This window comes from Columba livia, chromosome 4, assembly GCF_036013475.1.
Source record: "Columba livia isolate bColLiv1 breed racing homer chromosome 4, bColLiv1.pat.W.v2, whole genome shotgun sequence".
Classification (NCBI taxonomy): domain Eukaryota; kingdom Metazoa; phylum Chordata; class Aves; order Columbiformes; family Columbidae; genus Columba; species Columba livia.
This window is the reverse complement of record NC_088605.1, coordinates 70,751,999-70,764,021: the sequence shown is the minus strand read 5'-3', so window position 1 is coordinate 70,764,021 and position 12,023 is coordinate 70,751,999. Positions and strand designations below refer to the sequence as shown.

General features: G+C 39.9%; 1 protein-coding gene across 1 annotated transcript in view; it reads left to right on the top strand.

The window, feature by feature from the left end:
• ENPEP (glutamyl aminopeptidase) overlaps positions 1 to 10,837 on the top strand; it is a 34,472-nt gene extending 23,635 nt beyond the window's left edge. Inside the window, exons 11-20 of the mRNA XM_065062323.1 lie at positions 2,095 to 2,174; positions 3,912 to 4,039; positions 4,158 to 4,213; positions 5,006 to 5,156; positions 6,211 to 6,284; positions 6,385 to 6,486; positions 6,596 to 6,766; positions 8,651 to 8,791; positions 9,614 to 9,692; positions 9,921 to 10,837. Coding sequence (XP_064918395.1) covers positions 2,095 to 2,174; positions 3,912 to 4,039; positions 4,158 to 4,213; positions 5,006 to 5,156; positions 6,211 to 6,284; positions 6,385 to 6,486; positions 6,596 to 6,766; positions 8,651 to 8,791; positions 9,614 to 9,692; positions 9,921 to 10,070 — 1,132 coding nt within the window. The 3' untranslated portion in view covers positions 10,071 to 10,837. The remainder of the gene's footprint in view (positions 1 to 2,094; positions 2,175 to 3,911; positions 4,040 to 4,157; positions 4,214 to 5,005; positions 5,157 to 6,210; positions 6,285 to 6,384; positions 6,487 to 6,595; positions 6,767 to 8,650; positions 8,792 to 9,613; positions 9,693 to 9,920) is intronic.
• Positions 10,838 to 12,023: the final 1,186 nt, after the last annotated feature.

Sequence of the window (12,023 nt, the reverse complement as noted above, 5' to 3'; positions counted from 1 at the left end):
ATGCAGTAATATATATTAATGCTGATACAATCTATTCTGGAACAGATTTACTCCCTTGCCTAAAAGTCAGCCCACTGAAAATCAACACCTCTTCCTTCCACCTTCAAAGACAGGGATGAGGAAGCTCCTGAAGAGGCTCTACCCCAGATAGGACTGGCCTATTTCATGTCTGGGTGTGGGGTTTTGAATTAAGCAATGAAAATTCCTTGTGTATGCTTTAATCTCTGAACACTGAAGGGATAGTCTCCTGAGCTGCCAGCTTGTTTCAAGCTTGTTTGGCTTGAAAGAGTCCTCTCCTGCATGCGGGCACTCGAAATGGAAGGTCAAAAATTTGTGCTCTTAAAATAGTGCTGCTGGGCAAATATGTAGCTACAGCATAGCATGCCAGGAACACATCCTCAATATCCACAGTTAACAGGACACAGCTATTGTATCTTATGCTCAGGAATAGTATTTCTGTATGCAATCTCAGGAACATACAAAGAAAACAAACAAAATTGTATAGGTTTTCTCTTGGGGAAACACAATATTGAGTCTTCTGGACAAAAAATAACCTCTCTAAATTCCATTGCAGTAAACTCCATAGGAGAAATAGTAAAATCTAAAAATGTATAAATCTGTCAAGATAGTTTTGTTTGGAAGATACAAAACAACAGCTGACCTTTCTTTCTGGAGGCAGCAGGAGGTACTGTAGCCTTCATTTTGATATTTTCTGGAAGTTAATGACCATTCACTTTCTGGAAGTTAATGACCATTCACTTAATCAGGTTTTCCTGTAGCACTTGTCACCAGGGGTTTTAAGATGGAAGAAAAATCTCCCTGGGATGGACTGTAATATGCTAACATGAAACAGCAGGTGACTGCTCAAAAGGGCTTAATAATTTTAGCAGCCCTGTGCTGGTGGCTCATGGCATCCTCTGCTGTCTGCCTCCCTGACTGCTGAGTCGCAGTTTCAGTCAGGATATGCCATGACTCCCTTCCAGCCCAAATGTCTCAGCAGCATCCTGGGCATCCCCAGACTGAGGAGTCTGCACCTGCCCACTGAAGGTGCTCAAGGAATTGAAGAGCAAGAAGTAAGGTCATATTTCGCTCCCAGTGCTTTATAATGGAGGAATTAAGGTTGTCTTGGATAAGGAAAATAGGCTGGAAAAAGCAAGAGGTCCTACAGACTGTATCGCAGTGTTTGCTTAAGTTCTTCCAGTTTTCCCATCTGTAAAAAAAAGGGGTTTTAATACTTAACCACTTATTTCAAGTTAGCATTGTAAAGATTAACTGGTGAATGCACAAAGCCCTAGACACATCAGCATTAATACTGACACCAGCCATACACATATAATCATCTTTTACTAAATTAATTGCTTTGTATCCTGCTAGATGATTATCTGCCATGACATGAAGATACTGCTCAGCAGGGCTGCAGGTTCCAGAGCTGTGCGGTAGAACACAATGGAAATTCATTCACATGGTCTTTCTCTGATTATGGGTAATTATTACCCTCTCCAGCACACAAAGTCACCAAGAGGTGAAGATTGCATTCAGAAGGAGATGGCCCTAGCAGTTCCATTGATTTTCATTTAAAAAAGAAAAAAAAAAAATTGTGCAGCTTTCAGATTTAAGTCTAGGCATGTAATTAACACAGTACTATATTAACTTGACTAACACCTCAACATCAGTTAGTGCGCAAAATCTCACTCCACTCCCTTGCTGTTGAGAACTATTGATAAATACAAAGTTTTATAACAAGCTACTGCTGTTCCCCATCACTAGAGCATGAACATGCTCGGACACTTCATGGTTTTTATTTTGCTTTTCAGGGAATATATCTGTCCCAATCATACCACATGAATATCTGACATTTTGTTGCCTGAATAGAGTATCATAGCACAGAAACATCTTTACAGCATAAACAACAGATATTGGTAAAGTGCTGTGTTTTGTTACATGGGATATTTGCTAAATGTATATATATATAAGCATGCAGCTGGCTTCATAAAACAAGATGTAAGCATTAAAACAAATAAAAAGATATATATTTTTTTTATTTTTAGTGTTTGGTTTCAAATGTCATCTAATTCTCTTTCCCTGTAATTTCAGCTACAAGTGGAATATACCAGTGAAATGGAGACTTGGAGCGTCAACAGATTATACTCTCTACAATGCATCAAATTCTGCAGGTAAACTTCCACTTTTCCTTTAAGGGTAATGGATGGATAAAGCTTTTCGATGTCCTTAACAGGAAATAAAATACAGAATTAACTTTCATGCTTTTCAGTTTTCAGATCCAGGAACCAGCACACAGCTTGGTTGTGCTGAAGTTAGTAATCATTTCTGCAATAAGATGATTATTTCCCCTATATGCATTGACATTATGGCAATTTAGGCCAAATTCAGTAAAGTGGTTAAGCATGAGTTTAAATCCAGTCCTATTCAAGGAAGCATCTAAGCATACTCTTAGTTATGATGTACTAAAATCAATGGGACTTAGATAAGCTCTTTGTCAAGTCTAAGAAAAGAGGTGAAGTGAGAAGCTGATGAATGCATCTGTGGCATGTTAAACTGGCAATCTACATTCAGCTGAACAAAAAGAGCTACAAACTATTAAACATGTTTTCTAATGCTGATTTCAGGAATGAGGAAATACCTACACGGGTAGGTCAAATCTGAATTTCTCCTTCTACAACTCTAGTGACCAAAAAAAGGGGAAAAATACTAACTGTATTTGTTTTAAAATATCAACATATATTATAATTTCAGGAATACCAAAATCAGCTCTTCTCTTCTTGTGCTTATTTGAATCATAGCTATTTAAAATGCAATATGTCTTTCATTCCGGTTTTGGTTGTTTTGCTTTGTTTTGTTTTAACCTGGTTGCTCTTAGTACCTGCGCAATACCAAAAAATAATGTCTTATGTCATGATACAAGTCAGAGATTAACACAAAGAAAATCTCCTTTTCTAAATTCCACAAGACATTACCGTGGCCTGCAAGGGGTTATGAACTTGACAAAGCCTGCAAAGGCACAATTAAGTGCTTACTTCCACATCCATAAAAACCTTGGCTAATAGAGCAAACAGCAAATGTGGGGGAAAAATGCCTTTCAGAATACCTTCAATGGAACATCCAAACAGAAAAGTGCTTTAACTCCAGCCACCCTCAAACCACAGATTGAAGCTCACTGCTTTCAATGGGCAATAGATGAACTTTCATAATTAGCAGCACCAACTTGACCAGGCCAAGCTCCTGAGAAAGGAACATTTCCCAAGGATTCATTTTAAATGGGATATTCCTTAAACATGAGTTCTAGAGTAAAGTGTCAGCCTGTTTTGTAATTCCTTTATCTGTAGCCAACAGAAATTGAATCAAAGAAGAGAACAGTGAAGAAAACCCTTTAAAAGTTAGTTGAAATCTGAAGTTGGACTCAATGATCCTTATGAGTCACTTCCAACTCAGGACATTCTATGATTTTATGAGTCCATGAAATAAACTGAAAAAATGAAACTAACACAAGATAGAGTATGAGAATTTTAAAACTGATAGTAATCATGAGAGTGAAAAACCTTTTAAAAGAGATATTTGCAATAACTGTTTCTTTGCAATTTCATAATTTTTGCAATGACACTGATTTTCACCATCCTCACTCTCATCACAGTGACCTCCATTTTAAATTTAACTAACTAGCTGGCCCAAGTAATCACACAATTCGTTATTCTAAAACAAGTGTTGGCATTCATTAGAACCTATAATAGCTCATCTTTACTCACAGCCATTTAAGAATAAATAAATAATAATAAGGTTTGGATTTTGGTTTGATATACATTAAAACCAAATATTACTTTTGGAGTCAAGGAGGCTCCAGTGACTTCTGTTTCATATAAGATGCACAAATTGATCATTGCTTGTTTGTTTTGCAGGAATTACAATAACATCAGCTCCTAATACTTTTGTAAACATTAATCCAGACCACGTTGGATTCTATCGGGTGAATTATGATAGTCAAAGCTGGGCCACGTTAAGCACTCTTCTGGTCAACAACCACAGTGTGAGTGTCATAACATTAACCCAGTTGGTGGGTGTCTTACAAAGGTCTATAGAGGCTGCTTTTCCTGCAAATAATCTGGCTATCTATTCTTGATTACTCTTTCCTTCTTTTCACACAGGATTTTTCAGCTGCTGATCGTGCAGGGATTTTGGATGATGCCTTTTCTTTAGCAAGGTAAACTGATTCCCTGCAGAGATTTCAATGCAAGTTTTTCACTTTCACTTGCCTACTAATTAGAACTCAGCTTAGGTGGCTGAAAGAAAATTTCTGGATTTGTTGCAAGCCTTAATTGTTTATTGGTCTGTAGTCCTCTAAAAGAAGCAAATTCAAGTATGCATTGACAACTCGCAGTACTAATGCAGTCAAGAGAAGTGGCAGGGAAAGAAAAAAAAAAAGGGGGTTGTAATTGCACAGGTCTTAGAAAGGGGTGTTTTTGCAATGTAAGTAACAATAATAGAAGCACTCCAGAAGAAGTTAGGTGTCCAGAAAATCAGAGGCATGCCTACAATGCATATCATGGCACTAGGAAGTTACCACCTCAGCTATCTTGTTTGGAAACTCCTAGCTCTTGTACCCAGCCATGCTGACACTGATAAACTTTAGGTGACTTTCTGTGACACCCTGCAAGTCTGAACCTCCTCAGCCTTTCAGGATGTCCCCAGAGTTAGCAATTCCTTTTTGTGTGACAGGAGTTAATGTCATCAGTTGAGGGCTACCCACTTGTGGGCACACTGGGCTGCTGTGCAATGAAGGCAACGAGAGCTCCCACAGTAAGGTGTTGGCCGACAGTGATCCTCAGTGGTCTCTTTGGAAAACACCACCCAAGTTCCACTCCAGCCAATTTTTCCCCCTCCCAAAATTTACTGTTTCAGACCTTTTAAAGTAAATAGCATTGTAATATCTTGAAAGAACCAAGTTCATCAAATTCATTAAAATAACAGTAGTTATGTTTTTTTCCTTCTACAGACCTGGACTCCTGAATTACTCTGTTCCCCTGGAGCTCACAAAATACCTAATAAATGAAACAGACTATTTACCTTGGGATAGAGTTATATCATCTGTAACTTACCTCACAAACATGCTTGAAGATGACACAGATCTCTATCCCCAGTTCCAGGTGACAAAGCAAAAAAAAAGCATTCCTGCATGGTACCACTGGATCTGACAATTCAGGATCTATAACAGCAATAATGTTGAAGTTCAAGTGATTTTCAGTGTTGCTGAGCTATCAGTATTTACTTTTTGTTACCATACTCTGAAAGAAAATTGTAGCGTGGAGAGTGTTGGTCTCTTCTCCCAAGTAACAAGTGATGGGACAAGAGGAAATGGTTTTAAGTTGCACCAGGGGAGGTTCAGGTTGCACGTTAGGAAAAAATTCTTCATGGAAAGGGTTGTCAGGCATTGGAATGGGCTGCCCAGGGCAGTGGTGGAGTCACCATCCCTGGAGGGGTTTAAAAGGTGTTTAGATTAGGTTCTCAGGGACATGGTTTAGTGCTGGAGTTAGGTTAGGTTATGGTTGGACTCGATGATCCTGAGGGTCTCTTCCAACCAAAATGATTCTATAATTCTATCAAAATGTGCTGAAAACTGCTTAGTACTGATCTCTGAATTACCTGGAATCTCAATTCAGGACTACGCATTTGGAGGAAAGAAATTATTTCCAATTATGCTATAATCCATCACCATGAGTCACAGTACAGATGTTTGTCAGTCAAGGCTGTCCTGTGTCCAGCAAAGACCTATGTATATGGCAGCACAATCTCTGACACCTGTCCTCAGCACGAAGGACGACTACATCTCAATGTGGCAGTGGGCAGGTTTGTTAGTTGAGCCAACATGCTGAACATGTCACTAGAATAAGCATGACCTGAATTCAGCATTATGTCTGGAAAACAGTTGTGGAACTGTGTCCTTGCTGTGCCTCAACCTTCATTTGAGAGCACAGACAAGGCTGGAGAGCAGCAGGTTTCCTTTGTCCCACCTGTGCATCTGTATTGCAAGCATTCAGACTTGGCGTGCTGTGGTGATCTGGAAAGATTGTGCATATGCATATTTGTGTTACTTTTTCTTTAATATGCTAGTTCTGGGGAAAATGAGAATCAACTGTGAATACAAATCTATTGTTATTTAAAGAAATCTACACAAGTAACTAACTCCCTTTTCTACCCCAGGAATATTTTCGCTCCCTGGTAAAACCCATTGTGAATCAACTGCAGTGGAGTGATACTGGAGACCATTTAGAGAGGTTGAACAATCTTTTTTTTTTTTTTTTCTTCTTATATTATTGATAGATCCAAGGAATGCTAAGCAGTAGTAAAATATCTCTCTCCCCATTACTTTTAAAGGCTTCTTCGTGCATCTGTTCTAGACTTTGCCTGCAGTATGGATGACAGAGAATCTTTGAACAACGCTTCTCAACTATTTGAGCAATGGCTGCAAGGACAAACGTGAGTGTGCATGGCTCTTGTGGCTGATAAAGAACACAGCAAGTGACTTATTCACAGGTCTCAAACAGGAAAGGGGGAAGAATATTCAAGTACTGCTTCTTTATTTTAGTATTCCTGTAAATCTCCGACTCCTGGTGTATCGCTATGGAATGCAGAACTCAGGCAATGAGTCATCGTGGAATTATATGTTCGAGAAATACCAAGAAACTTCATTAGCACAAGAAAAAGTAAAGCTGCTGTATGGCCTGGCATCAGTGAAGAACATCACCCTTTTGGACAGGTGATTTAAAGTCGTGAAGATTTTTCTTTCCCTACAGAAGCAACTGGCCACCATTTGCTCATTCCCCTTTCCTCTGTCGTGTGCTGTCATTTTTGTCTGATTACAGCATGAGGAATGCAACACATTTTCACAACCAGTTATCTAACACCCCCTCTGAGATTGTACTATAGCAGAAAAAAAGCCTTGCTCCTTCAGTGGAAAGATATTGAACACATGGTAGTTTCTGCACACAGTCAACTGCCTTCAGCTGTTTCAACAGTGCCTTCACCCTGTGGAATTTTAGCTGCCTAATAGTTAAGCATCAGGAGAAAATTAGCCTTCTATGTTTCCTCTATAATCAATGAAGTGAGGCAGGACATTCAGAGCATTGTTGAGACCAGACCAAGAAACGGATTTGAAATCAGCAGGAAGAATTGCTTTTGGGTGTTGTCAGTCACCCTCCATTGGCTACAAAGGGAGTTTGCTTAGACTAGATGTCTACCTTCTAAGTAGCCAAAATTAGGCAAACAACTTGGAGTAGTTACTAACAGACCTATGAAGGCATCTGTGTGAAGTCACAATGCTCCTTGAAGTGCTGTGCAGAGGTACTTGAGCTAGAACCAGAAAAGATGTATTCATGCCACCATGGCAGTGCTGGGGAGGCTGGTCCAGCTCTCAGACCAGGCAAACATCTCCCCAGGCTGCTGCTCTGCACAGACATAACAGCTCCTGTCAGTTTATCTGATACCTTTGCATGCAGTTGTGTCATGTATCAGAGAGGTGGGCAAACATCTTCAGCAGGGGCATTCATCACTGTGTTGGAGCCCTATCTAAGTATCATAAGATGGAGCAGTCTCTGCCTGGAAGAGGACCAAGTTTAAACAAGATGAAACTAGGAAATATAGGAGGTTCAGGAAGAGTAAATATAAGAGTTAGTGTAATTAAAATAGTGGTAGGAAGCAGCTGTATTCCTACATTCTTGTGTTCACAATGGCCATAACATAAAGCCATTCGATAAGTAATTGCTGACATGATTAAGACATGAATTAATTAGCTAGATCAGCCTATATTTGCAGAAAATAAAAATCCCCCCCTAAGGCAAGGAAAGCTTCTCTCTTAATTTACTGTTAAAATGAAAAGGAAGGGGGAAAAAGCAAACAGATTGAGAAAATTGTGCCTTACATATATGAAAAAAGAAGACAGTCCCTAACCCCAGCACACAACAGCTCAAGGGTGTTCTTCTCCAGCTGCTCATTCCATGTTACTCATCTCTCTACAAACGTGTGTGCTGAGGGATCCCTCCACTCCATCAGTCAAAACCATTTTTGCTGTAACTGGAAGTATAACTGCAGTGCTTGCAGGCATACTATGCCCAGATGAATTGTAGCTTTATGTGGATAAGAGTTTCAGAACAGCACAGATTTCAGTCTGAGCAAGTCATCTGCATGTGTACTCATGGTCCCCATAGCTTGGCCTATTAATTTTTTTGGCTCTTGGCTTCCAAATAGGCTGGCCCACTGAGTAATCCAATCTTTTTTTCACTACTATTAAAATACAGGATTAATAATTGGTTTGGGCTATTTTCAAGTAACTTACTTACTTTCTGAAGATAAGCCTAACTGCTTAGGTTTCTTTCAATACAATTATCTCTTGACACAGTTTTCAACAGATATTTATGTTTTAGATCAGTGTAGTTTACCTTTAAAATGCTGTAGACAAAAATAATATTCCTGCTTAGAAACAGGCTGTAGACTATGGTGGCAAATACTTAAGAAATATAGATATTAACATGGTGTGATTTATCATCATCATCAGTTAAGTCTACACCCAAAGTGTTAACTTAACATTTGCTTTCCATCATCCTTCATGAAAGGCTTTCATTGATTCTTCTGGCATTTCCCACAGGTATCTGAAATATATTTACAACACCAGCCTCATCAAAACCCAAGATGTGTTCACAGTCCTGACATACATCTCATATAACACCTATGGGAAGACAATGGCCTGGGACTGGATACGGCTGAACTGGCAGTACTTGGTTGACCGGTACGTTAATGAACTCACTGGAAACTTTAAGTCTACATCCATCCATCCACCTATCTTGTTATATTCCATGCTTTTCTATATTTTCACCATACAGCTATAATAATTGGTCTTTACATAATGAAAACAAAAAGTGTATTCAATGCAGTTGTATCCACCTGTTGTGAAAAAGTACTTTGCTGCTAACTTGAAAACCATTCTTCCCCTAAATGATCACTACCAATAAATGGTGATTAAAAAGTATAGAAAGTATAGAAGGCCATAGAAATCTGGATATTGCATGGAAATTAGTCACTTTCTCCACTCCAGTGATTTCATTACAAGAAGACAGTGTATAGATTTTTTTTTTTAATTCCTTCTAGTAGTAGCAATAAGCAGCAGACATATAGACAAGCGGTGGAAGTAATAGCAAACTTTTCCTTTGCTTTTCCCTATTTGAGCGACTTCTATCTCCTTCCTTCTCCTTTCTAATTGGCTAGTGATGGCACAGAAGCAAAGCACATCCTGCAAGCCTAGAGCTGTGAACTAGACAGCGTTTGTATTGCTCAGCAGCAATACACCTAATTGTCAACATGAGACAATAAGTCATTAATTAAAAAGAAGAAAAAATACCCCAGAAGAGATCTCTCCATTAGTAAATGTTTTTGAGAACAGCACAGATATTGTATAGGAGTACTGTTTTTCAAGTATTTCCAAAAAAGCAAAAATCTGCGTGCCTCTGTTTTATTGTAGCACAGTTAGAAGCTTAAGCTTCAGATAATTACTTGTGCCTTTTATTTTTCAACAGTTTTGCATCAAACATCATTTATTTCATTGTTTTTCTAGATTCACTATCAATAACAGAAACCTTGGTCGAATAGTAACCATTAGCCAAACCTTCAACACCGAGCTCCAGCTTTGGCAGGTATGGCGACAGCACTTCCCTTGGATTTAAGTCAGTACATTTAACAATATACTGGCCAGGAAGTTTGAATTTTTATCCTCTAAATGTGTTAAACAGTATGAGTTACTGTAAAACTACCCCAGGGCTACCAGCCTGAGCTTAAATATCTCTCCCAGTCAAAACAAAAACCACTTGCCCAATAGCAACATTACTTGCTTCATGTCAATTCTTTTTCTCTCTCTTTTCCAGATGGAAAATTTCTTTGAGACATATCCTAATGCTGGGACAGGAGCATTGCCCAGGAGTCAGTCAATTGAGCAGGTGAAGAACAACATTGAATGGCTAAAAGCAAACAGGGAGGAAATACGAATGTGGCTAGAACGACAACAAGGCCCTTAAAGTCTTTGTTAAAAATACCAGGGACTCATTCTGGGCACTCAGATCCTCAGAGATATATAACAATGTGGCTTTCTCACCTTAGAGGATCAAAGCCTAATATTTTTCTCTACAAACACTCAGGAGACCACTGACAGAGCAATATTTGTCTGGTTGTTGATCCCAGATCCTGCCAGCACTTGTGTGCAAGAATAGCTTTATGTTTCGAGAGATGAGTTTGCCTGAACAAACAGGATGAATGTTTGAAGTTACTCAAGGCACAAGTGGTGGCAGAACTGGGGTCCTCACTGATCAGGCTGGTCTCACTCCTTCCACTTACCACTCTGAAAAGCTACTTCTTGGTTCGCGCAGTAGTAAATCTACTACACTCAGGGATTCCTTTCCAAGTGCACCTCATAGGAGCTTTCTCCTGAAGGAAAGGGAATTAAGCAGTAGTTTTAACATTGTCTGAAAATGATCCCCTATATTTATACCTGTAAAAATTCTACATGTGGGATTTAGCTTAGCATTCTTATACTACAGAAAGGGCAGTTGAGCTTCCCTCTCCATTAATTTTTGAAGTGTAACTTTCAGTACACAAGGGATCAATATTATCAGCTTCTTTTTCAACGTTGTACTTGGGATTCTGTGGCTTGGGGTATAGGTTGTCTTCATTATTTTTGTCTTATTTCTAAATCTTCTCAGAAGAACTTGTGGCACTCATTACTGCAAATAAGACATATGGTACTCACTGTCTCTTTTCTAAGGAAAAAATAAAACTAAGAAATTTACCTGGAAATCTCAGTGTTTTTCTAACAAGTGGTAAACCTGCCTGGCAGGTAGAAAAGCAGCTGTTACATAGCCCAGCTATGCTATACATATAGTTTCAGTGACTTTTGAGAGGGAAAAATCTATTATCTCCTCTGAGAAAACACACATTAAAAAAAAAAAAAAAAAAAAAAAAAAAAAGAAAAATTCAGGCACAGGGGACAGATGAGTCCCACTCAGTGTATTGCAGAAGCACAGGCACCAAGGAAACAACTCTCTGTTCCAAGTCTGTCTGCCACTATGATGCTGGAGAAGGCAGCAGAGCTGCTCTGCCTGCCTCTCCCAAGCTGGGAGCTGGGGTGCCTTGGAGCACCCTGGTTTCCACATCCTGTGTCCTGACACCAAACGAGCAGCAGACATGAGCCCCAGCCCCACCCTCCTTGCCTTCTCCCTGGTGTCCTGAGTGGAAAGGTGCAGCAGAAGGGGAGCAGCTGGAGCCAGTCCCTGTCCGGATGCCCTGGAGCAGGGCCACAGAACATCTCCCAGTAGGTAGCCCTGAGACAGATTAGGCACAGCTGTTGGGAAACTCTGCAGTGAGATGGGAGGACAGAAACATAGAAAAGCACTTCCCTTCATCCTGCAATGCTATTCAAAGAGAAATCTGGAGATGTTGAGGAGATGGCTCTAATGTACAGAAATCCTCCAGTACAATCTCTGCCTGCTGCTGGGCCTTGGTATGGCACACAGGGCTACAGAGAAGCTTATACAGTCCCAGATAGAAATGCTTTACGCGGCTTCCCCAGGAGATTGAGGACTGGTGCTGTTTTGGGCCTCTCCTTAGATACCCAAACAGCTGTGACAAGCCCAGACAAATCTGGTGACCAAGTCAGTTGTCCTGTCAAAGGAAAATGTCAGTCATTTGCCTCCTGCAAACATGACAAGATTTTGACTAACAGTGGTTACAACTTTCTACAGATACCAGCTGCTCTTTAAGGTAAAGCAGTGGAAAAGGGCCAGGCAATTTCTTTCAGCTTTTCTTCTTGCTCAGATTCACACACAGAGGATGGTGAAAGTGAAGCTGCTGCCCACACCCAAACTATCAGCAGCTCAGCACCCGCGGAGATGCTGTCCTGGGGCAGCTGCCTGCTCAGTAGGACACACGTCAACTCGCCTTCGTGATTCTACAGTTCTGATGAGTGAATTGAAGGA